The 26,870-nt window shown below is 44.1% G+C and overlaps 1 protein-coding gene across 1 annotated transcript in view; it reads right to left on the bottom strand.

Moving 5' to 3' along the window:
• The window catches only part of GAS6 (growth arrest specific 6), a 42,671-nt gene extending 16,255 nt beyond the window's left edge, over positions 1–26,416 (bottom strand). Inside the window, exons 1-7 of the mRNA XM_042806174.1 lie at positions 26,144–26,416; positions 25,524–25,690; positions 11,299–11,323; positions 10,442–10,504; positions 3,990–4,112; positions 2,320–2,439; positions 156–281 (exon numbers count right to left, since the gene is read on the bottom strand). Of these exons, the coding sequence (XP_042662108.1) occupies positions 156–281; positions 2,320–2,439; positions 3,990–4,112; positions 10,442–10,504; positions 11,299–11,323; positions 25,524–25,690; positions 26,144–26,213 (694 nt within the window). The 5' untranslated portion in view covers positions 26,214–26,416. The remainder of the gene's footprint in view (positions 1–155; positions 282–2,319; positions 2,440–3,989; positions 4,113–10,441; positions 10,505–11,298; positions 11,324–25,523; positions 25,691–26,143) is intronic.
• Between the last annotated feature and the right edge of the window lie 454 nt (positions 26,417–26,870).

Below are 26,870 nucleotides of genomic sequence, written 5' to 3' on the forward strand. Positions count from 1 at the left end.
CACAACTAGGGAAAGGGAACACAAGTCCAGTGGATAAGCAAGATATTTTTTTAAGAAGAAAAAAGCTTTTACTGAAGCCTGAAATTAAATTTCTGGGTTTTTACAGCTTTAAAACATGTAATAAATGCTAACATGATGTTATTTCACGAGCTTACCCTGACAAGTCTTTCTCACGTCATTGTACTTGTAGCCTGCATCACAAAGGCATTCGTATGAGCTTATTAAATTTTTACAATGAGCTTCTCCACAGATGTCTGCTGATGCTGCGCACTCATCTATGTCTGCAAAACAAGCAATTAAACAACACAACTTTAGACTAGTATAGTCATTTCACTGTTTGCACATTGGAGTGGGCTCAGGGTCAAGAGATCCCTATATTATTTTGGTAACTGAAAAACCAGTATCTTTAAGAATCTACCTTTCGGGTTAGCTAGCTGTAAGAAGTGACTTCAGGCTTTCAAAACCAGTTGTTTTTTCTTTCTTTAAGCCATTAACCGCTATTGGAAAAAAACAATGCAAAGTGAGCCAGGAGAAAAATTGTAAAACAAAACTACTCCCACAAAACCAAAAAGCCCCATTCCATTCAGGGGGCTGAAACTGCAGGTCAAAAAAGAGGCAAACAGGGACTGAGGAACAGCAGTGTGAATTTTACCAAGACACAGAAGGAACATGCAGCCTGTGGAGCATCACAGATCTCTCCTTCCTCAGACAGGCAAACAATAATTTTTCATGTATTCACAAAACTAAGATCTACATCTGCTGATCTCTAGTGGCAAAGGGGAATTGAAGCAGTCCAGTTTGTCAGAGAATAAGTCATGTCTGAGGGATGTTGTGGGGTTTCACCATGAAGGCAGGCAATGGACTGGAACTGGAGGTCTATAAAAACAAACAAATGTTTTTCTAACATGTTAAATAATACCCAGCAAAATCCCAGTGTTGACAAAACATTTGCAGCATACTGAGAGTTTATTATTTGCTTTTGCTTTCTAGACCATGTTAAAACTACAATTACACGTTATGCTTTGTGATTTTCCCATGTATGAGTGAACTGGCCTACGGTAATCTATTCAGTATGCTACGTACGCCTAGTCTACAAATAGACAGACAAAAGCTAACTTTTCAGTGCGTGCACATAATGACAGCAATAAACATGAAAGAAAATTGAAATGCAATGATAGATCTCAGCTAGCATTAACCACAGCTGGCAGTCACCTCAGCAACCGGAGGGTCACACGTTGAAACTACAGAATGCTTATACACCATGTTCACTGAGCTCTAATAGACAGCACTAGGGTATTATACAAACATACATACATACAAAACCAAATGTAATTGTGAGCCCACTCGCCAACCACCTGTCCATGCCAACTGGCACCAGAGGACAATTCAAAAGTGAAGTTGGCTCTTCTACGCGGCTGCTCTCATTACAAAGGGATACCATGTAATCTATACAGTCATCACTTTTTACAGTGGAAGTGACACAGAAATAAAATCCTGCTCTTTGTCTTCTTGCTGGTAGTCTTAATATGTTGTTCAGAACCAGTATGCAAACTGCTTAGAAATATGTCGTCACATCCATCTGTAAGAGGTATATACGCAGACTTGCCTTTTTTTTTCAGGAGCTACACGTAACTTTAACAGCCACCTGTGAGCATTAATGAGTCTGAGCTTCAGCATGCCATTTCTTAACACTTTTAAAATCTCAGTTGCTTAAGTTTTGGTTATGTAAATTCATTCTGCAGTTTCAAGCAGGTACTTCAGACCCTCGCTTTCTGTTCTCAGCTGCTATGTAAAATAGCTGCCAACCTTCACTAGGCCCTTTCTACAGCTATTAATATTCAGTCGCAGTGAACTTATCCATCTGTATCTATCTGATTTCATTAGCTGCTGCACATATCCAAATTTAGAAAAATAAAATAAGTAACAGAGGAAAGAAAAACAAATGTCTCATATACTACAACACCGTGAGACTGGAAAGAATCACAACAACGCATCTGGCCAGCCCTTCCTCCTCTCCAAGTCAGGATATGAGGACTGATCAGCTAAACCAATTTAGCACAATCCGAGCCACAAACCCTCTGTGAATCACGCCTGTGTTATGATGCTGGAGGGTGGCACGGTGCGACAAGCCCAGGCATGTGGAGCTGGTTGAAGCACCCAGTGCAACCCCAGCAGAGCGCAGCTAACTGGAGCTACCAGCCCATCTCTGCTGGGCCAGGGAGTACAGCAGGGCTGCTCAGTGCAACCCAGCTCTCTGAAATACAGTCCTAAGTCGCTAAGCATCCGCTGAAGCAAACTGGGAGGCCCAGCAAAGCTTACCTTCACATGTTTTGCTGTCTTTAAGAGTGTAACCGCTGTAGCATGAGCAACGGTAGCTGCCTAGCTGGTTGAGGCACAGCTGGTTACAGCCGCCGTTCTGCGCTCTGCATTCATCAATATCTACATCAAAAGAAAGAGTTACAGTCAGCTTTTCACCTCTGTAAATAATTCTGAGGGTGAGAGTAGGATAGACATTGGGAAGAAGAAAGACCAAACCAGAACCACAATTACAGCTGCAACACAATGATTACAAAAAGCACAAAGATTTCATTCAAACACTTCAAATACATTAGCTCAAGTTCATTTAATAAAAAAAAAAAATACAGATAAGGAACTGTAACTGAGTATCTCCTTCACAAGTCTGAGAGTGCAGAAGAGTATCTTTAGTCACTGTTGAGGTGAAGTTCGTTTGCAGAATCAAACTAATTATAAGTAATGTACTTTATATCATAACTAATTTCAAAAATTATACTACGACCAGTAATTCAAGATGAAAGCTTTAAACAGAACAAGAACCATATACTCTTACTCCTACAGAACTCATGAGAACACAGAAAGTTTTAAGTTCACAGCTATTGGGCACTGTGAGCTAAACTGTCCTTCACTGAAGTTAGCATCAAGAGCCTGTTAAATCCAGCAGAGCCTGGATTTCACCCTTGATCTGCCCTACCTACTCATTATGTCCCGCTTGTATAGAGGACTCTAGAGTTAGCTGATGGGTAGAGCAGCACATTTCATGACATTTTATAAGAAGAAGAGGGGATATGCTTCAGACTGATCAGTTGCTGAGCTCTCAAAGCCGATTGCATACTGATCAGACAACTGTCTTAAATGCCTAAATAAGCTGCTTGTGAGTGATCTTATAATCTCCCCACAATATTTACATCAGAAGGAAATGCTTTGGATCTCCTGCTGTCTTCACTGCCACAATTCTGGACTGGATTAATGCAATTTCTGGCAATTACTTAATATTGGCAAGCAGAAAAGCAGGGGCCCTGACAGAAGGCCTTGCAGGCAGAAGAAAAAAAGAAACCAGAAAACAAGAGGAGAGAAGATAACTTCGGTATTTCATAAGGGAATAGAGAAAGCCCTCCGGGGGCCTGCAACTTCTTGCATACACAGCTTCTGCCTGAATATTCTCTTTGGAGGTGACGGAAACACACAGTGGGATTAAGCGGATGTAGAATAAGGTCCTACTAGCAGAGAGGCTTTAACAGACTAGTTTCATCAGCTTGTGCATCATCAGACTCACACCCCAACTTGTCTGTCAGAAGTCACCATTCCCGTTGCAGGGATGCTAGAAAGGAAGATGGGCCAGCTCCTCTGGCTCTGCAGCCTGTGACCTGTTACACCAGGGTTCACAGCAGCAGCTGCAGCAGTTCTGCTTGAAAAGCCTCTACAACTCTATTTCTGCTGCCCCTTTCAGAGGGGTGGGACAGAAAGTCGATTACCTTATCAAGACCAAGCTGAGAGCCATTAAAGTGATAGAAAAATGTTGATGTGAAAGAGTTACCTGATTCACTGGAGGGTAAAAACACAAGCGATGTGTAATCCAGGTTCAATTCTGTGACTTCTGCATTGTGCAGCACAGTATCAGTGACTGTTTGGGAATACAGCAAAACACCAATACATCTTTGTTACAAGTATAAAAGATAATGAAACCCAATTACCTTTTTCACATGTTTTTCCCTGCCAGCCATGCTTGCATTCACAATAGAAGTCCCCCTTGAGATCTTCACATTTGACAGTCCCCTCTTTGTGACAAGGATCCGGAGAACACTGGTTTGGCAAATCTGATTTATATAAGGAATAAAAAAAATCAAAACAAAACAGAACAATACACTGAAGTCACTGACAACCAGATATTTCACTCTCATTAAGAGTCAAGAAGCTTAAAAAGTAATGGGGAATCACTATCGGAAATACTCATACCTGGCAAAACTGGAAGCTAGTTCTTAGTGCTCACATGCTGAACAAGCTGTGCCAGGAAGTTTGCAGAGCACATGCAGTGGAATTAATTTAATTGCAAAAGGGAGTGAGCTACCACCCCCATATCTGAAGGGCACATCCCAAAAGAAACAACTCAAAGTAGCTCATTTTTAAGAAAGTTAATTCTACTCTCCTGGTTTTGGAGAATATGGAAAGCAGGTAGCAACTAAAGTACTCAGGGAAGAATGGGTACTCTTTCCAATTACTTTTGGTAGTTCAACTGAGGGCTGGCAGATTTGTGGCTAGAAAAGGTTTATATCTGAATTTTTTGTCAGAGCTGTCCAACTTAAGCTTTTTTATTACGTAGAATGAGAATAAAATAGAAATACCGATGTGATAACAGCATAAGAATAGCACACCACTAATCCAGTTTACAAACCGCACCATGTTCCTATGCGGCCAACACAGAGTGAAGTGTGCCACTGATTTTTAAGCCAAGTTCCAAGAGCTGGAAATGGATTTTCTCCATAGGAAAGCAGCAAGAGAGTAGTCACCATACTTTGGGGAGGATTGGAGGAACAAATATCAAACTACCATGTAACTGTCCAATGAATGGAAGTCACCTGTCCAAACTCACCTACCCAGGGACAGCGCTTTGCAGATAGCTAAAGGAAGGATGTGAGAATACCCCTGTCCTCACAAAAAAATTAGCTATTATGTAGTAGTAACCTGTGACATTGATGTTCTAGATCAGTGATCTTCAAAAAATATAAATGTGTTGACTGTTTCCACAACCTTAACCAGAAGCAGCAGTGCAGAAGCTCATTTGGAAGACTGCAATGCCCACCTCGTCAAAGGGCCTTTCTGTTTACATATCCCCTCCTCTCCCCTCTCTTTAGGAGAGACAGGGCACTTCTGCAGACCTTCTACACTTGGATTAACTTTAGTTACAGTCCAGTTTGCCTTGGGTGCCACCTTCTACAGAGAACATTTGAAGCTGACCAGAGCCTTAGCAAACCTGAATGAACGTATATTCACAATGGGACTGACCTTCTACACTGGAGCAGTTAAATGGTCAGTCTCACTGTCCTCTGGGCTCACCAGCACATGGAATGCATTGGAAAAGGAAGTCCTACGACATGGACACATGATGTTCAGGCTTCTCTTCTGATGAACATACATGGCAGCTTCTTGTGCTTGACCAGCTGTGCCCCCAGAGCAGGGGTGGCACAGCTACAAAGTAATGATTCTGCCCAATTCTTCCAGTGCATCATAGAGGAACTGCAGCTGGCAGTCTTTAAAGGAAGAACTACTATCATTAACAATGCCTTCTGCAGTCCTACAGTCCTGGCAGCACATCCTTACAACTCAGCAGAAACCCAGTTCAGTCCCGACAAAAGGAAGAGTTTACAAAAAGTGGACCAGACAGGTATATTTAGAGCACCTGATCAGCAACAGTGTTCTGCAGACCAAGTCTGGCCTGTGATACTAGATCTGCAGTGCAGAAGGTGCTCGGTGGGTACACATTAAGCAAGCAGCAGCAGCAAAGACCCCTTTTCATACACTGGTTCTGCTGAGACCATTCAGCAGACCAACGTTCAGTTCAGACTCTTCATGATGTTCTGAAACATGACCTGTGAACTGATGTGCCTACGGGGTGGCAGGGGATATTATCCCCATCAGACTTATCAAATTGAGATAAATTAAGAATCGGATTAACTTCTTCTTTTGTCAGGATTATACTGCTTCTACATGTCTCCTCTTAACGTCCTCTGTATGACCCTGAAAGCCCCTTTCATGACAGGCTGCTTTGAAAAAATGCAACATTGCTGTGAGTGCAGGCAAAACCAACTCCCTTTGATGTCTTATAAATCATTGAAAAGCATTTTTGTTTGCACTGACTGCCTTAGATTTGAATGTTAGTAATCACAGACTGGTTGAGGTTGGCAGGCACCTCCAGAGATCACCTTGTCCAACCCCCCAGCTCAAGCAGGGCCACTGAAAGCCAGTTGCCCAGGACCATGTCCAGACAACTTTTGAGTATCTTCTCCAGGGATGGAGACTCCACCACCTCCCTGGGCAACCTGTGACAGTTCTGGGTCACCCTCACACTGAAAACGTGTTTCCTGATGTTCAGGTGGAACCTCCTGTGTTTCAGTTTTGCATTTTGGGCTTTCCGTTTGTCTTTTGGACAGCCATTAAGATTGGTGCTATGTTAGGCATAAAAATGAGGCAAGAGCATATGTTCAAATGTTGGATAGCATTTGTGTTACAGTTATCAAGAAAAAATGGTCAGATGTTTGGGCTGCACTTCACACTGAATTACCTGAAGACTGAAGTTAGATGCACACAGTGTTCCAGTTTATTCAGATTACCGTGGAGTACGATTTTCATATTCCTTTACATTTATTGCATTGTACAATATAAAAGTTTTCACCACTCCTTTCTCTGTAGGGTATTTAACTGAGCTTTGGACATAAGGACTGTCTAGTGCAAGTTCAAAAACTATGACAAACATACCTGTCTATTATGCATATGTTTACAATAAAGATTCCACTGTTCTTCTGAAGAGGACCAATGGATGCCAGAAATCTGCAGATGATTGGCAACGGCTGTCATGAAATATAGTGGGCTGAATCAAGCAGGACAAAACAGATGAAGAAAGAAGCTCTAGAAAAGGTCATAAAGGATCGCAAATCTCCACAGCTGAAAGAATTTGCACTCCAAGTTGTGACTTCATCCACCTCTACCAAAACAGCCAAAACAGTGGTTCCATCCACTTCAGGTTCTCCTCTGTAACCTACACAGCTTCAGCCTCCAGCTAGCGCTATGCCATAGAGAAGATAAGCATTTATCCTGAGCCTCAGCAAGGTGTTCCATCGTGAACAAGGGACAAGAGAGCCAGAGGGCTGATCAGGAAGGGTGACTTGGCCAAAGAAATGCCAATTTTCAGTATTTCATCTTGATGCTCAGAAGCTAGCGCCTGGGAAAACTCTACAGGAGAAGCATGGGTACACAATCCTAAGAGCCTCACAGAAATAACCATCCATTCACTGCTAACAAGGCCTACTTAACTTTCTTCCTCACCACTCCAGCTGTGCAGAGCTGGGGCAAAGCCACAGCCAAGGTAGAGGCCAGGCCACACAAAAGAGAAGACAGCTACACGGTCTGTCTGAACATCCAATTGCCAGAATACCTCCCAATAAAGTCACTGCCCAGTCAACAAGCTGCTGGAGGTGGAAGAGTCGGGGAAGGAGAGGCCAGGTTAAGGCGGAGATGAGGCATGACAGAGCAGCTCTGATCGGCATGTTTCTTTTCCTAGACAGACCCTCATTTGTATACTGTAAAGAGAATGGTTTAGGTATAGTAAGCCAAGTCTATTTTTTTTTTGAAGCAGCACAAACTAAGCCTCCCAGACACGGCAGTGTTTTCAAAAACACTTGATAAGCAAAACAAGTCAACAGGGTTATGCGTGACTTATCTGGTGTATCCTCAAGCTTCTGATTCTCTCCCTGAAGCTAGATTCTGATATGCCTTGCAGAGCCAGATGGAAGTAACACTGCCCAGCAGAATAGCACCCTATCGCAAACCACGGTAAATGGCAGGAACAACCATGGTCATTTCTATCACATCAACACTGTGATGATAGTTTGCTTCTCTTACCAGAGTCTGAGAACATGAGATACAATCTTATACTCTCCTGGTGGCTACACAGCTGTGTAATTCTGCCAACTTTGTAGAAGGTGCTCCTGATTTAAACCACTGCAAGAGAACATGGAGCTTTTTTTTTCCATTCATTTACATAACAGATTTTAGTAAAGCTTTTAAAAGAAATGAAGAGCATGACCCTTTTGTGTGATTTGAAATATGTCTGAGAGCACATATATAGCTTCTAAGTGAGGACAAACAGAACTACCAGTTCAGTTTCTGAAGTCTGTATGGAAACAAGACTTTACCTAAGTACACTGACTGATGCTTCCAGTTCATTACTCTGGACTGTGAACTTATTTTTTGATATTCACAAAATAGTGCAAATTAAAACTTCACTGGGAAAATGCTAGGCTACAAAGATTGTGACACTTACTATTAAAAAGCACACACACACAACCTAACAAAAATCCCACTGTGTTTTTTTAAGGCCACATGCAGCTTAATTTCCAAAAAATCCTGTAGTTTTCCGAACTCTTGCAGAACCAAATCCCTACTTCCTAGCTGACCTACAGGATCTCCTTCAGAAAAAGATCCCTATCTGCAGACCAAAGTACAGGTATCTGTGTAAGGTAAGCATCTACCTGCAAAGCAATTGTTTTAAATTCTCATTGCAGTCAGCAGAGATATGGCAGTACAATAAATGGAGTCTGTAGAGTGATTCACCTCTTCCCAGAGCAGACACAGCTTGATCAGTGGAACCCCTCCAGAACCACTGACCGGAGATTTACTCTCCGCTGGCGGTGATGGGAACGCTGCTTACGTGGGCACCTCTGCTGGAAACACCTGCATCCACCTCTCTGAATCCCGGGCTGAATCCTACCTGTAACCCTGATCTAAAGATCTGATGAAATTCAGAATTCCTCAAATACTCTCCTGAACTGTCTAATCACTGTCACAGTTAGAATTTGTACCTTATTTCTAGTACAAACTGGTCTAGTTAATCACCCTCCAGCCCTCAGGTTGTGCAATGTCCTTGTATGCCAGATTAAAAGAGCCTTCCACTACCTTGTTTTGAGGAGAAAGACTGTTCAGAAAAAAAAAATTAAATGCATCTTGCAGGCACAATGCCACAGAGCTACACAGCCTTTTGGCAGCATCTGTGAAAAATTAAGAGGTGCACTGGAATTGGCCAAGCACAAAGCCTGTCATTCTTCCAAGCGTGTTTCAGGCTTCTTCTACGCTACTTCTGTGAATTGACAATGGCTAGCCAAAACTCAGCCACTTAAAAATATTTTAATACTTTAATGGGGGAAAATATTATCATTTTATTTCCAAACCACTGCATCTGCAATGGGCAAAAATCCCTATAAACAATTATTCAGCTTTTATTTTTTTCAGATTTTTTCATCACTACCCTTTAGACCTGCATTTCTAAACCACCGATTAGCTGTTTTGAACAAGTGTTCCCAGTTGCTACCACCATTTCCAGCAGAAGCTCCTGCCTCTTTGCAGTACCACACATGCAAGCAAAAGGAAGCATTCAGCCTCACGTCCCACTTTGAACCAGCTGGCATACCACAGCCAACACGGGTACCACAGGTCTGAGAATTCCCAGTTCAGAGGACTCCAACATGAGGGCAAGTCTTCACATATCACTTATTAACCTTAGAATTCACTCTTCAAAGAAGGTTGCTGTAATGGAATTTATAAACTTGAAAGGTCAACTAAATCCTGATCCTGCTGTCGTAGCACTGGTATGAATGCATGACTAATCAAACTTGGTCACAATATGAGACTGAACCACAGGGGTAAAAATTAAAATAAATATACATACATGTGTCTTTCTCCCCATTTGAACTGACCTGCTCCCAGAAAGTATTTAGAATATTTATGCAGCTTTATACCTTTAGCACTGCTAAGCTTCAAGAGGGAACTGGAAAAGTATTAGAAGAGTTCATGAAATTCTGGTCTCAAGTGTTAGTGACGAGCAAATACCTCTTCCCCTTCTACACAGATATCAATTTGACTTCCAAACTGATTTGAATTCTTAAAAGTTGCAATATTTAAAGCACAGTCATGCAATGCGTGAAACTGATCTTCATGTAAAGAAGTCTGACACAAGCCTGGGTTTGACTTTAAGCTTTTTTTAAGTTTCCTTAACAGCGGTGAGCCAAAGTTAGAATTCAAGAGAAAAGAAAATTAAAGGCCAAGCGTAGTGTACAACACCTTATGGCAAATCCTATTTTTCATCTCTCTTGCTTCTCAGATTATTCAGACCTTGGGAAACTGGTGGGAAAGAAACATCTTGCATCATAAAATACCAAAGCACTGAAATGTGACAGCGAGATGGCAATAGGTTATATAAGGGAAAAGGTCTTCTTTTGCTGCTCAGATGGGACAAACGATATGGAGTCTCAAGCCTAGAGAATAGGAAGACCAGTACTAAAACACTATAAAAAAATGGAGATGGCTGAGCTGGTCCCACTCCTTCGGGTAGAATGAGAGAACATTTAACTACAGTATACAAAACAAAAATGCTTACTATGAACGCATGTAAGGAAATCTGGACTTCTTGTATACGGCGAGCCATATTTCTGAATACAAGCTGAAGAACAGAAAATGAAATTGTTATTATTAAAATGATGACATGACAGCTGTTCAAAGCATGTAAAATGATACCTGGCTGTTGATTCATTAAGCAAGGCTTTTGAGGGTGGATGCAAAATCTGTGCAATATTACAATTTCCAGATGGCTTAAAATTCTTAAGTTCATTAACATTTTTTAGCTCTGATGTACAATAGAGTTATAAGCCGTCTGAAGAGGCTGATCACTTAACCAGATGCTACTATGATTCTAAAAGCATGTTAGTACCTACTCGAATTTGACCTACTAAATCTCTTTTAAAAAATCTAAAAAGCACATGGAGTTTTCTCAAACTGTTGGCATTTGTGATCTTAAGTACTACAAATTAAATACAAACAGTAAACAGTATGATACCATGACTATGATACGGTCAATGGAATAAGCAAGGGGTTCAATCAGCAAAGGCAGTTTTTTTTTTTAAATAAGGAGATTAGTTAATAGCTAAGTTAATTAAAAAGGGAGAAGACTTCAAATTATTTACTAATGCTGCAAGCTACAGAGAAAAATGTGACACCAACATTTTAACATGCAGAAAACACATGAAGGATCTCTGTATGCAAATCTATGCATAAGTAAAAAACACACCTTAAAACCACATAAGGAACGTACAGTCTATCTTAAAAGTTAGCAACCCATGTTTATTGCAATCAGAGTTCCATCACTTTCCTTAGCAGAGATTTCAGCTGTGACAAGCTCCAGTGTTGGGCACCACATAACAGCACTGCCACAAAGTGAAAGTAAAAGCTGCAACTCACCCAAGTATTTCGGGTAAAAATATTCCTGTAGAAGGGAAAAAAAAAAAAAAAAAAAAAGCAAAGATTTACTGAATAATATTTGTTTCTGTTGTCATACTCTTTAAGACCTGCTGTTAATTTGGTGATCTTGCATGGCTATTGTTTAACAAGGTCCAAACACCAACATCCTACTTTCTTTTTATTAAGAGCCAAAAGCAGCAGAGTATCACACATGCATTTTGTCTTTTGAAAAGGAAAGCAACATTAGCTCCAGTCTCAAGGTATTTTTTGATGACAGCTGACCTTGGTGGCAGTGGCAGAGCGTGAAGCCATTTACCCGCTATCCAAGAGGAAAAGGTGCTGAAGATGGCATGAGGTGAGAGAGGGAAGAGGAACCTAGAGAAAAAGCCCCAGTGGGAAAGTGTAGGAACATTTAGTCCCCCAGTGCCCCCTCGGAGGCCCTCTGCTCAAGCAGAACATGGGCAGCCCCCTGACACCACAACCGCTAAAACCACGCGTACCTTTTGCTCTTACAACGAGCACTCTAGAACTCTAACAACACCCACTGCCGTACCACCCACTCCATCATGTCATGGAGATGGTCTGCTCAAAGAAGGGAATAATGAAAATTTGCAAGTGAGGGGAAAATTGACATTCATTAATCTAAAACCAGACCGCAAAAGGCATTCCTGCTCCACCAGCGCTACACGGCCATGTGCTAATGTTCCCTACCTTATGTCACCAAAGTGTAGCCATACAGCGAGAGGAGCTGATTGCTGATGTGATGTGGCTCTAACCTTGTATGTTAGAAAAATATTCAGCCTGGTGAGTCCTTGCCAGTCGCATGATTGCTTGTACCAACACAGAGAAACAGCAGGAAAATGCAGCTGTGCTGCATGGAAGGGTGGGAGATTCGCCTAAGCTGATCATTAAACCACATTCTTAAAAAAATACAAAAATTCCTGGCCAGGAAAAAGCATTTCTTTCCAACCTCACTTCATACTGGATTTCATTACGTATAAGTCAGTAGTTCAAGTGCTGTTAAAATTGTAACTGGGGCGTGCAATGATGGAAAACCTGTGGATTGTATCAGTGCTTAATTGTTTTTGTTAAAATAAAGCATTTCTCAGCTAATTATGAAACCATATGAATAGTATAGTTCTCTTTCATGCAGAATGAGCAATTTTCATACAACACTATCTGCAGTGAGATTAGGACAGTAAATATCTTGTATTCTACAAAATTAATCAAAATTAATTTGGATGATACAATGTGCAAGATAAGAAACCTTTTTATCTTCTCCTCTTATTACAGATGTTTGGATAAGCTCATGTATATATACAGGCATGTACATACAACAGAGATAGGCATACACTGTGATTCAATTTGACCTAGATTGTCTAATGCAATCAACTGCATTGCTGTCATTCACCAGAAAAAATCAATCGCTTCTGGCAAATATGATCCAGTTACTGAAATGCACCATGTAAATATTCAGCCTAAATCATGAAAGCATCAGTAAAGAAGTAGAAGTAGCAGCTTACACTTATTCTAATTCTGACACGAGGGTAATAGGCTTGGCATCTTTTGGGGGTCTGCTTTGTTGTATCTCTTTCGGTTAACAAACTGAGGAGCTCAGAACTCACTACAGTCCCCTCTCCCTCCTTTTTTTTTTTTTTTTTTTTTTTGAGGCTTAGTTTTGGAAAAGACAAGTCAAAAAAATACAGCCAAAATAAAAGTAAATCTAAGCAGTCTAAGTATTCAGATAAGTGCCCAGCTGTGCTATAACCACAAACTGACCTTCAGCCAGCTCTCGAGGAGAAAAAGACAGTGGCATGTGATGAAATATTCCAAACACGTTTTTCATTATTTCCCCTTTATTCAATATACGTCACAAGAATGTGCAGAAGTGTTTAACCACCAACAGGATAATCCAGAACTGGCAAGAACAACCTTTTCTGCACACACAGGACAAGAAATAGGAGCTTTCATATTCATGGCCACCAGCCTAATTGCTCTAAGTCAGTGATGAGAAAGGCATAAAACTCCATTTTCTCCCTGACCTCTGATGAATGAGTGATAGAAAAGTTGTATACAGTTTACTTTTGAATGAAAGATTGAGGTAAGTAGTTATTTTCATTGCACAAATAACCTTTCAAATGTAAGCTGACCGTATATTGATTCAATGCCAGTTGAACAGAAGAAGAGTGAAACTCCAATACACGGTACCACCACAAGCTTCATTACATGAGATACATAACTGAAGTGATTTAAACAGGACGCTATCAGTAGAAATGTAACCCTCCTTTTGCTATCTTCCTCATTTACTTATGTTATACAAAACTACTTGCTGATCAGTAGCACTTCACCAAGTCCACAGGACCTGCAGATAATACCGTTCTAAAATAAAGCAGCAGAATCACAGGTTCTAACATTACTCATTCTTGTATGTTTAACTTTTCATTTTTGTCCGTAATCAATTTGCCTTATAACACGCTTCTGGAAATACAACGACAACATATTTCCATTCAGCCAAAGGATTAATCAAGAATGAGGGACGAATGATCATCCACCTTGAGAAAAGGAACTTGCTTAAATGGAAAATAGCAGTCCCTTTTCAAAAAACACTGATTAGATGTTTTCCCAATTAAAAATTCAAATTGTGAATAACCTGCACAGAAAGACAGCCAGACATGCATTATTTCTCACGTGAGTGCCCAACTCTACAAAGCCTTTTCTGTCTTCTGGGCTGTACTAAGTCTTAATGACGTACAGATGTCAGGGAAGATGAAAACCCTATACAGGGTCAGGTCCCTGTTAAAAGTCTGAGACTCATCTTCCCTCTGCCAGAAGTCTTCAATCGTATTTTCAGAATCCAACAAAAATACCAAGAGAAATGCTTTGAGGCTTGCTAAGAAGGAGTTATCAAAAATTCCCTGTTACCACTTTGCTGATTTCTGAACTAGTCACCTTCAATTGCAGGCTCACCAAACATCTCACCATTCAGAAAGCCACCCGGTATTCACAGGATCAAAACACAGGAGGTTATTTAACTGTAACCACCGTGGTAGCAAAAGTCACCACAAAATTATAGCAAGTGTTAAATTTTCAGTTTGGACTCAGCTAAAGGTAGTCAACATTTAAAAGTTGTCAGCCCTTCCGCTTTGGATTTGCTTTCCTAATTAGTGCTGAAAATAAAAGCAAGAGCAATGGGCTTTTTAAATAAAAAGCTATAAAAAAATACATGTTGGACACAAACATCCTCTGGATAGGCTGCTGTACAGACACTGATCTCACCAAACTTTCTAACCAATCTGTCCAGTAGTAACATCCCAGCACATGCAACAGAAATACAATACCTTGCAGAAGCACCAACCTCCACGGAAGACCAACCTTCACGAACATAGTTGCAACAATTCCACCCTCTGTGCCTCCTCCTACCAAGCAAACCTGACTGTATTTCCACTCCTCCTCTTTGTGACCCAACACACCTTCCATCTGCCTGGTTCCCACATATCAACCAGTATGACTGGGACGCCAGAAGCTTCAATAGTCAAGGGCCCAGCACCAGGTCACCTGCAGCCTCCAGATCGGCCTGGAGTACGAGCTACACACCACACATTGTGTGCCACCAGAAGTACAACTCAGCGTAGATCTCAGGTAAAGAGGGAGAAATCAGAGAGACTGGGAAGTGCCTCGCATCTACAATGTAGTAGGAAGTCCAGCATGAGGCCAGTCCCTCCAGGTAGGTCCCGACTTGCTTACTGCAGCCCAGTTCAAGAGACCTTTCCTCTGCTGCCCAGGGGACAGAGCTGTGCTTTAACAGAAAAGATTTAATCCCTACATCCCCCAGCCCTTTCACACAAATACATGTACATGAGAGAAGCAAGTCTTTTGATGCATTAAACACAATTACTGGTCTCTACAACAGTAGTGCAAGACCGAAGAGTGCATGCTTTTATTTCAGGGTAGAGTGACACCAAATACTTTTTCATGGAGTTAAGAAGTTCCTCTCCCACCTACATCCAGAGCTTATTCCTACCCTTATAACGCAGCCACTACAATCTAGATATCTAAAATTAAAAGAGGGCATAAGTTTAGATGTGTCCTCAAAAAAATCAACCCAAACACACCCCCCCACACACCCCCCAAAACTCCAGGTTGTTCATTTTTTTATGTGTTTGTTCTTCCAAATGTTAATGGTTGCAGTGAAATAGTTAAGAACAATTTCTGTGGAGCCACCCCCACAACACCCTGCATTGAAGCAACTGAGGAGAACAGCAACACCAAGGTAACAATTCATAGCAGGGATGTGGAGTTGAAGGGGTAGAAGTATCTATGTTGGCTTCTCCGCTGAAGGAAACCTACAGCGTGACTGGGGTCACCATCTATTTTCATCTCTATGGCCAAACTCTCCCTTAGTGGTAAAATCCAGAACTCAGTGAAATTCTACTTGGCATGCATTAGTCCCGCTGCATTTTTAGAGAAGATGGAAGAACACCAAATCAGAACAGGCGTTAACATGAGTCACTGTATAAAAATAGCCCTTCTGAAAACATAACAATGACCCCGTCTACACCAGGAAAATGTTCTCACTGTTGCTTAAAGTAATTGGCAACACTGGAAACCTCAGCCAAAAGGGCCTGCCAACTGCTTCTGTTTGTTTTGCTTGAGTACTAAGTCAGGTAAGCCTGATCAGCACCGAATATAATCAAAATCGTGTTTGAGCTGTGGTGGTGACAGATAGAAGATGCAGTTTACAGCAGGACTGTTCATGTTCCTGGGCAACTGGCTCTCGGTGGCCCTGCTTGAGCAGGGGGGTTGGACCAGATGACTTCCAGAGATGCCTGCCAACCCCAACCACCCTGTGATTCTGTGCTGATTCTGTGACTGCAGCACTGCTAGCACTGGAAGATCTCACAGACTTGTGTTAGCAATGGTAATTTCTAAAAAGCACTTTCTTAGTTAACTAGCTACCCCTTACAGAGCAGTGACAGCTCCCACACTATGTCCTTTCCTCATTTCCATATAATGACTCCCTTTTCCTCTTTCCTTCAGAACTGAATGTTTGTCTTGGGCATGGCCTGATCTCCTTGTTTATAAATGTACTTCATGTTTCCACATTGTGGGCCTGCCCTATCCTTGCGAAGAAATGGCCACTATCAGCCATAACTAGCTATAACCTAGTGTTTGAGTTTCGCTGTTAAAACCTGAGAATGCAAATCTCATTAATGCTTAAGAGCTCTCTGCATTTTTTAAAACTCAGCCCTAGGCTTTTGATGCGTTGCAAATCTCATGCTGAATGATTAGGCCTTCCTCCCATACAATGTAATTAAACAGTCCCACAATTCAGAATTTTAAATATGCAGAACCTGCAGTTATAGAAGTCATGCTCAAATCAGTGCCATGTTGCTTGTGCAAGCTTTTGTTCTCATTGTGAGGAACCAGACACTCAGCCAGGTTAGTTTTCTTCCTGTTTTGCTTTGGGGCAATCTGCATTCTCTGTGCAAGGAGCAAAGAGAACTTCCCTCCACCATTTGGCAAGTGAGGCTTTAGAGAAGCAAGCAGGTCATGTTACAGTCCCAAAGGAGCCTCCATGTCTCATTTCCTACCACCAAATGTACAGCTGCTTAGGGCAGCTTTTAGATTTTGTGTCTATTTGCAAAGTATTCACATTTTCCAGCTATTCTGGTGCACAAAGACAGTGACTGCCCCTTCCACCGAGTTGCTGATCTTTCCAAACAAGAAGCATTCAAGACCCTCCTCCAGCATCACCCATTTCATGGAGACTAGGCATCTCTGCAGAATCCTGAAAGCTGGAAACAAAAAGCATGTATTGTCATAGATGGTTTCTATGGGTTCTCTTCTGAGGGGCAGGACTATTTCCCAACAGCTTACTGAGGTGCCACTTCAGCAATGATGTTGCTCTGCAATGAGGAAAAACCCACCAATGATGAGAACACACCACTACAGGAAAAAGTAGTAATGAAAGAAGAAAAAAGGAGTTCCTGTATGTCACAGCCAAGAAAAACACATTTTACATTTGTGAAGATGTAAGGGGCACAGTGAGATGATTTCTATATGTGGCCTGACACAGGGCTTGATTGGACAGTAACTGTGAACTGGATATAACTGGTGCCAAGGGCCTAATATTCCAACAAAAATAATTTTAGAGCGATTCCGAGTTAGTTGCATGTGCTTTTAAGTTACTCTTAATGCAACCCAGTCACAAATGCCTTGAGGTTTCCTCCACTGCTTCAGGATTGAAAAGCTACTTTCCCTCCAGCTGTATCAATGTACAATTTGAAAAGAAGATCTCAATTTGACAACAGATGTTCAATGCAGTGTTGCTTGTTTGAATCCCTGTTGCAATAGCTACAATATTTGTATGCGTGGTTAAAATAACACTTAGAAACTTCAGACAAATTATGCAAACCAGGATCTGACAACACCTCTAGGATAAGTAAAAGGCTGTCTCACTTCAACATCCTATATTGTGTCATTACTCCGAAATTATTTAAACTGTATAGAACAGATTATATATCCCATCCAACATGATATAAATGTTTGTGGTCTCTCTTATAGGCTCTGTAACATTTTATCCACTGAAGTGAATAAATACTGTATTTATCCCCTTCCCGTAATCTAATTATATTGTTTCTTGGGATTTTGCTTACCTGCAGAGGCTGCAACTCACAGTAACAGCATTCAGCCACTTTAAGGCATTGCTGGATTTGGCCTCAGAGGGGACAGGCAAGTGAAGAATAGGGAAGTGACATCTAAGACAACACTAGGCCCTTGTGACAGAATCTGATCTCATACTTCCCTGTTCATTATTTTAATAACTAAGTAACTTTTGCTTTTCTGTTCCTGTCTTAAATGTTTTCTGGGCTTGAACTAGGACTCCCTGTTCCAGGAGTCAGCCAAATGTGGTAGCTCTCCAGATGCACATGATATTCTGCAGTGCAAGCATGACCCATTCTCCTTTTACCTCGTCATTCATAGCACCCTTCTGTCCTGGCAGGTGTGCAGAGTGAAGACAACACCAACACTTGTCCCTCTCCCTGGGTATCCTCCTTACTTTCCAACTTTGCTCTTCCTCTGGGTCCCACTGCTGATGCTCAAAGGAACAGGAAGACAACTCAAAACAACAAATAAGGAAACTTCCCCACAGACATGTGCACGTGTGGGGAGCCTCTAGAACAGCAGGTCGTAACAAAACAGTGATGAAGGTAGAGATACGGAAGGAAGACCTGCTGAAAAACTTCAAGCAGGTTCTCCAAGGCTTGGTTGTTCATTCCCTTCTTTGTCAGCATGAGCTGTGACGACCCTTTCTGCTTCTCCCCAGGCACCTGGCCTTTTCCATCCTGAACCTACACTGTCCTTTCCACTGTGTTAGTGCAACCCTTTGTGAAGCTGCGTGGTGAACTGGAGCGGGAACTGACCTAGCTGCAAAATGACCATTTTTCTCTCCAGACTACTTTTCTTCAGATCTGTTACTTAAATCGGTCCATGCGGTTGCACAAACTGCTTTGCAGGAAGCGGGAACAGAATAGGCAAGGGGGCTGCTGACTGCTGCTACGACAGCTGAGCTCCCAGATATGAAACCAAAGCCTGAAAAGTAATATGAGTGGAGAAGTAAACCTCCCTGCTACATTCCTTCTCAGTTTCTTCCAAACCTCCAATGATGGTTTCATCCTTGTTCTTCATACTTACTGGAAAGTAATTGCTCGTAATTCATTAAGCTCACTAGAGTTTGGAGCACACAGGAACCACAACTGCCAGTTTATATAGATTCAATGTTTCTCTTACCTGATTCTTATGCAGCTGTACTAACAAACTGTATTAATTCCCAGTAGGCAGCTCTTTTATATATATAAGTTTAAAAAGAAAATTAAATGACCCATGGCCACAAAACTGTTTTCTTCATCTTTTAATTGGCTTTTTCCCCTCTCACATATTTAGTAAAACCTATTGTATTCCTCTAAAAAACTGACTTACCCTAACTTTATCTGTTTCTTCTATTACTGTCCTTCTTGACCAAATCCTTTATAATTTCCCCTGCTTCAATTTACCATTCTTAGCATCTTTTTCCATCCTATCTTCAGACAGGAAGACCCTCAGTGCAATATCAGCCACTTCTGTCTTCTCTTGTTCCTCCCTTCCTGCTCCACAGGAGGTTTAGCGGGTAGTACTTTCGTGATATGGTGTTTCAGTATTTCCAGGTCTACTCTGAATTTCTGGGCCAAGCTCACACGAGTGGAAACAGATACAGATCAGGTAGGCAGGAGTCCAGCAGAGTTGATGGAGCTGTGTCTGCTCCACCAACAGCAAACTTTGTTCTCCCTTCTTAACAACTTCTGATAAAGCAGCATTTAGCTAATAAACATATGACCTGCCCTCTAGGGCAGGCAGGAGCATTTTTGTCACCCTCCTGCTACAGAACTCCACTACCACAAACAAACGCCGTGTCTGTACCACGAAGCAGATAGATGCATCCTGCTCCCCAGCCCCAACCTGTCTGCCTTCCAGAACAGTTAGACTCACTGGGTTTTGGTATGATGCTCTCCCATCCTGTGTCTTCTTTGTAAGAAACTACAGGGAGAAGGAAGAAAGGGAGGGGAGAACACCTGGTGGACACCCAGCTCTCATCCCAGCAGAGAGCTGGGATGCCTCTGTAACATATACCTGGGCACTCAGACTTTTCTACTTCCTTCTTCTCTCCTTCAACCCATTCCGGGATGGAAGTCTAAATCTCCCCATATTTTCTTTCTCAAAATCTATAAAGCAGGTACCACTGTGGAATCCATTCTTCCATATACTGAGTCCAAGCAGGTTAAACCATCAGCACAGAGTTTTCCAGTAACTCTTTCCCTCACTCAGATGAATTCTGAACCAACAAGAAGAGATGTAGAAGCTATAAATCTAGCCCTTCCTCCACACTCTGCCAAAATGCCATAACAAATCAGCATATTGAGAATTTTGACAGCAAATAAAACCAGATTTTTGCCTGGATCTAGAAAGAAATAATCTATACAGGGATGATGACATCTGTATTTAAAGATGATATCAGTATTTTTCATGTCTAGACTACACAACATTCACTAAATTACTCAAAGAAATTTAACACTGCTTAACTCCCCCAGTAACTCCTTTCCTCCCCCTACATGCCTTCATACTTTTCTGATTAGTATTTAAAAATGTCTATCTACCTTGCTATTCTTAGGAATAAGACCTAAATATTGTCTGCCAAGCACCCCTCCTAAAAGATCGGAGTAAAGTTTGGATGACTCTAGTCCATGCATGCAGCTCATCTGTGTTATCGTGACCATGTCACGTAATGGAACGAATAAAGAAATAAAACCAATGAGCCAGTAACACTATGAAAACCAACTGAACTGACCACTATCACACCCTCTACATTGCTTCATCCGCATTTCAGCTTCTTGATAAACCCAGCCAAGCACAAAGAATGCTGACACTGCTGGATGTTTTGTTAGGATCAGTCATTTTCAAGACGTGACTGCAAAAAGCCCCAAAAAGCCTGGTCTGGTCTTACTGCTGCCCTTGCCATGAGTGGGAGACTGGACTAGCTGGGTGGGCCAGAGATCTCTTCAGTCACCTCCATCCCGAGTTACCCTGTGATTCGCTGCCAGTGGTTTGTGTGTGTGACAAGCCACAGATTTTGATAGCAGTTTGGATGCGAGTCCCTCAAAAAGCAGTAGAACTTCTCACGTGCCCGCCTGTCAATCAGCTGTTCATTCTGCACGCGTGGGAGAACCAGCTGGCTTTGCAAGGTACTCTGCTGGGGGAACAAACCAACAAACAGTCAGCACAGGTCACCGGGCTGACCTACGTCAGTGTTTCTGGTGGGCCTAACACCTTTCAAAGTCTTCAGCACGGCAATTTCAATGGTGACCTGCAGGAAGACCAGTAATTCTTCAACAGTAACAACAGCAAGCAAGGTGTGCAGTGACAGATGCTGTACTGATAAACTACGGTACCAAAGGCTAAGAGGCTACATTCAAACATCCTCCATATGCTAAGCCTCTCAAAACAGAAAATCTCCTTGCGCAAGGACGCTTTTTTGCTGTATTTATTCTTTAGTGAAATCCAACGTTTCCAAAAACACCAGCGACTACACTCCCTCCTGCCCTTTGTTTTACATGCTTGGATGACCACATTTTTCGAGCAGATCAACCAAATTCCAGAGCAGTTTATCAGTCAGTTAACAAGCTGTAATACCTTGACTGCATACCAAGGTCAAATATTTCTGCAGCACTGCTTTTTATAAGGCCTCATCAACATTTTAAGTAAGATAACTTTCTTATCTCTATATCCAACGTATTTTGCAACTTCATCCTATCTATCACACTGAGCATATCTTTTTAATAGATCACATTTAGAAACAGTCCTCATACCTCCCATGAAGATGTTTTCCATCCTTATTTTTTCCCACCATATTATCTTTTCATTTTTCTGTTTGGTACCTCTAGCATAAATGAAATTATTAAATGGGGACCACCCCAGAATTCTGCAGTAATATCTAAGGATGTTATAATCAGCTTCATGAAAAAGACAGGCTGCAAGACTCATTAACCCAGGCTCACACTTGTTTTTACCATGTATAGTCATACAAATGGCACAGACTAAGTTTTGTTCTGCCTCCTAAAAAAAAAAACCCTAATCTAAAAAAGTTTCAATTGATCTTCCTTCCTCCAGTCTGGGCGAGCTGATATTTATATTTTCTGTAACATAAAAGACAAAAGCTGCACTGGCCTGCAAATGAATGGCTATTTAGACTTGCCTAATACACTATTCTTAGCAGTTGACCTAAGTAATCACACATGTGGCAACACCCGCCTTCAGGTTTCAGAGAATGTGTATCTTCTGCTGACTGCCTGCAGATGTGACTTTGGAAAGCTGATCACTGAAACAACGGAAGGCACGGAAAAAGGGTGCTCTGATACAGGTACACAACATTTCATTTCTATTTACTGGTCTGTCCAGCAAATAGGTACCTCCCCATAAAATGTTATTCTTGGCTAGGTAATTGGCTGGACCAAGCTATGGTTTTGCCTGGGAAGCATCTCGCAGGCTACGCTACAGCCTTGCTTCATCGTACCTGAACTTCTGGAGCTGTCTGAGTCAGATAATGCGATTTCCTGCTACATCTTTGAGTCACAGGTCTTGAAATTAGGCCTTGAAATTCTCTTCACGCAACCAAAGGAGAGTTAAAAGAATGCAAGGTTTGTAAGGAAGACTCATATATTTCATTAGATTGTCTGATGGGGGGGGGGGGGACAGGGAAGAGAGACAACACTCTTGTGCTCACATCCCAGGCCTTTCCTGAGGTCTAACAGGGAAGCATCAAGCAATTAACTCATCTCAAACTAACCCTCAGTTGTCAAGGCTGCAAGACCATTGCTCCCACAGGACAGCACACAGCCAAATGCCTACATTCACACTCATCTGGTGCTTTAAAGCATAAAACCTGGGAGATGCAACAGCACCGATCAGCGGTGCAGTGACGTGTTCCTCGTGGCTTGCCTACTACGAGGTTAGCCATAGAGCTCAGCGCAGAGCAAAAAGTGCTCTAGCTGTTTCTTTCTGCTACAACCCAAGCAGTTAGTCCCGGTGACCCTGTTCAGCAAGCAGAGACAAAAATTTCAGCCTTCATGAACTGCAAGGAATCACCAGCTGTCAACAGCAATCTGTACATCTGGATCCGCTGCAGCCTGACAATATGCTGAAGTGCGACTGCAGTTACTGCAATTCCTAAAACTGCTGAGTGTTGTTTATCAACAGTTTTCATCTTTCCTGAGTCAAGCCTGCCTCAGCTAGCTTCCTCCTCCTGTCAGCCACCAGGACAGGATGTACAACGCAGCGTCAGTGAAATGACAGCATGATAACTTCCTAGCGTTTAAAGAAACACTTCCATTACCTCAGGTGTGTATTAATACTCCATCCATCAAATCCAGATACGGCTGGAGGAGTAGTCACCTGTGCCCTTACAAAGCACTGAAGGCTTCCAATGCATAGAGCAATAACAGCCCACATACATTGACCTCTGCCACCATGCGTTAGAAAACTGCTACCGAACAGCAGCTGCTGCCTTCATGTCACACACTAATTGCAAAATGGATAGGAAGGGCCATAAATCCACCCCCAACAGGCAGTGGCACGCTTGCTTTCCAGTCAAATTGAAGCAGAAAACCAGCAAGGAGTAGAACATACTGCACGTAACAAGCAAGTTCACAGCTCTTGGGAGGTTTGCACCTCAGAAAAGGTAGGACCTTGTGTCTCTGCAGACCTAAAATTATTATAAAATACACTACTTCGGTGTAGAAGCGCATATGAAATAAGTAAGGGGGCACAGGCAGTAGAAACTCATCTAGCCTCGGTGGTATTTATTCAGAGGTTCTCAGAACTAGAGAGAGACCTAGCAGCAGTAACGAAGGAAACGTACCAAAAAAATCAAAATCATTTGCAATGACAGAAAATTTGCATTGTCCTGCAAAACACGCTTAAATGGCATGATTGGATCTCAGAGATTTTATATTACACATGAAAAGATTTTAAACCAAAATGATTTCACTATTTTTATTACAGTAGGAAAACTGCATATTTTTTTCAATATATAAAATAAGTACCGAACATTGTTAAAAACTCCTGACGCATTTACACAGTCTACCACCCTCTAAGCTGATCTATCAATACATCGCCTTTGGCTGCGTTCTTGGCCAGAAGACAGTTAGCAAAACTGGTGACCTCAGATCACCTTTTTTTCCAGAATGCTACAAAATCACATTTGGGATATTTTTTTCCTGCATTTGCTGCTACATGGTGAATAGTTATACTGAGCTTAAGGTTATGCTATTTAACATGAACATGAAAGTAGTTGTGCCAGCCACTCTCACCACATTACAGTTATCCATATTCTGTACTGGCTCAGTGTTCCAGGACAGAAGCAAACACTGCTGCACGCAGATGTGCCTACACATACACACAGGAGGTGTATCATGAAACACTGCCCAGGCAAGTGCTCCATATTAAGCTCTAAATTAAACACTGTCAAAAAGAAAAGCCAGCATCACAATGTTTTTGCTGTACTTACTACTGCCTTGTGTCAACAAGCTACTGCACTGCGTATCCAGCGCTGAGCCTGCTAATGAAGCACACATGTCAAGACTTGTCTGCCTGAAGAATAAAACATCTCCTCAGAGGAGTCCCTCCCTTGCCCGTGGTGTGTCTCTGTGTACACACACACACACACACACACACACACACACACACTCTCTCCTTCTTTTTGTCCTATCTTCTCCCTAGAGCATCATACCATTAACAGGAACACACTGTGCAATATCAAGCTTTGGTTTGAACACCAAGAAAATCCACTTCCCCCTGCTAAATAAATGCCAGATAATCTCTGCAGTGAGAACAGCCTATCCAAAACAGCGCGAAGAGGAGGTCTAACGTAAGTGGAAGAGTAAGCCAAGCTTAGCAAAGCAACACAGCTGCATCCACGTGCTGTCCAAAGCGAGAAGAAGACTGGAGTGACAGTCAGCCTTGAGAGACTGGAAAATCAGCCCTGCCTGGGGTGCGCAGGCTGCGGATCCGCGCTCTGTGTTAGAAGTGCAGCAGTACCACGTTCCCGTACACGTGCCGCCCTGCCGTCGCAGTGGCAGGTCCTGAACCTACTGATTCCAACATGCTGACTAAGCTGAATACGGTCCAAAAGGATTCAAGTGTGTTTATGACATCGGACTTCCGAGAAACCCCTATTCTGACATATGCCACAATATTAAGGGGGTTTTAAATACCGCTGGGATGGGAGGCTGGGGGTGCTAAGGTGCCCTGACAGAGGAGCCCGGGGGGTTATGTGACACTAGTCTTGCTTCATGGATTTACACCACGGGTGGCCAGGGCCCTGGAACTCTCCGGAGACGGCAGTCACGTCATCGCACGCCGGGTTGGGCCACCCACCCCGGCCACCCTCACCGGGGCACCTCTAACGGGACAGCACCGGCACAGCGCACGCTGGCACCGGCACCGCAGGCCCAGCGCCACAGTTACTCCGTGTGGCTTCCAGTCCTTTGTCCACTAATGGTTTTGGTTCTTCCTCCTCCTCCTCCTCCTCCTCCCAACGGCTTCCCCAGCCGTGCGGGGTGGGGGGGGGGGGGGGATGGAGGGAGGGCAGAGCCGGACAACGCACCCAAATCCCCGCGGCGTCCCTGCGCCCTTACCGTCTCGGGGTCGTTCTCAAACACCTCCCGGGCCTCCTCCTTGCTGCAGTGCTCCTCCACGCACTCCCTCTCCAGGTGCCCTTGCTTGGTCTCCTCGAAGATCTGGTAGGCTCGCCGCTGCCGCTGCCGCAGGAACTGGGCAGCCTCCGGGGCGCGCAGCAGCACGGCTGGGCCGCCGGTCGCCGTGGGCGAGGAGGAGGAGGAGGAGGAGGGAGAGGAGCAGGAGGAAGGAGAGGCAGCGGTCAACAGCCGAGCCCTCCTGGCCGCCCTGCACCCGCACCCCTAACCGCCCCACCGTGAGGGCACCAAGCCCCCAGCGCCCCGCCCGTGGCTCAGCGCGGCCTCAGCGCGGCCCCTCACGCCGGGAACCCCGCGGCCGCCGCCGCCGCCGCCCCGGCATCCCCCCGCCCGCAACCGCCGCCGGCCTCCCCACACCGCAGCCGCGGACCTGCGCATCCCCCCCCCCCCCCCCCCCCCAAACTCCGCGCCCACCCGGCGCGGGGGGAGGAGGGGGATGCTGGGCGGTGTGTGCGGGACAGACAAACCACCACCACAACCCCCCCCCACCACCACAACCCCCCTTCTCTCCCCCCCCCCCCCCCCCCCGCCGCAGCACTCACTCTGCGAGGAGTCCGCCGCCAGCAGGACGAGCAGCAGGGCGGCCCCGAGGGGGGCGGCGGGGTGCGGCATGCTGCGGCCGGGCGCGGAGCGGCGCGGAGCGGCGCGGAGAGGCGCGGAGCGCGCTGCTGCCGCGGGAGCGCGGCGCCGGGGAGCCGCTCGCCCGCCCTACCCGCTCGCTCGCCAAGTCGCCGCCGGCAGCCGCGGCGCAGGGACTACACCTCGCGGCGGGGCAGCGGCCCGGCCCCGCGTACCTGCCCGGGCGCCCGGCAGCCGCCGTGCCACGCCGCGGGGGTGGGGGGTGAGGCGGTGGGGGGGGGGGGGGGGTCGCGGGTGGGGCCGGGCCGGTGGGCGGGCGGCGGGGCCCGGGGCAGCCGGCGGGAGCGCTGCCCCGCTGCCTCCCGCCCCGCTGCGCGCAGCTCCGCGGGGGGGGGGGGGGGGGCGTGGGGCGTGTGTGTGTGTGTGGGGGGGAAGCTGGCGCCCAACCCAACCCAGCCCTGCCTTCAGTGAGAAACCTGGCTTCTCCCCACACCCCAATACTTATTTCTCTTCACAACTAAATTTTCCCTTTATCCCGGCGTTTTAGGATAAACTCCTCAGGAAAGGGATGGATGGGCTTTACACCCGTATGGTGCAAGCCGTCCTTTGCTGTCCCTTGTCCGTCCGTGGTCACGCAGGACGTGTCCGATGGGGGAAGCCCTGCTAGCTGAAACCCGGAGCTGCGGGGCC

Source organism: Tyto alba, unplaced genomic scaffold (genome assembly GCF_018691265.1).
Source record: "Tyto alba isolate M040663 unplaced genomic scaffold, T.alba_DEE_v4.0 Super-Scaffold_45, whole genome shotgun sequence".
Lineage (NCBI taxonomy): Eukaryota > Metazoa > Chordata > Aves > Strigiformes > Tytonidae > Tyto > Tyto alba.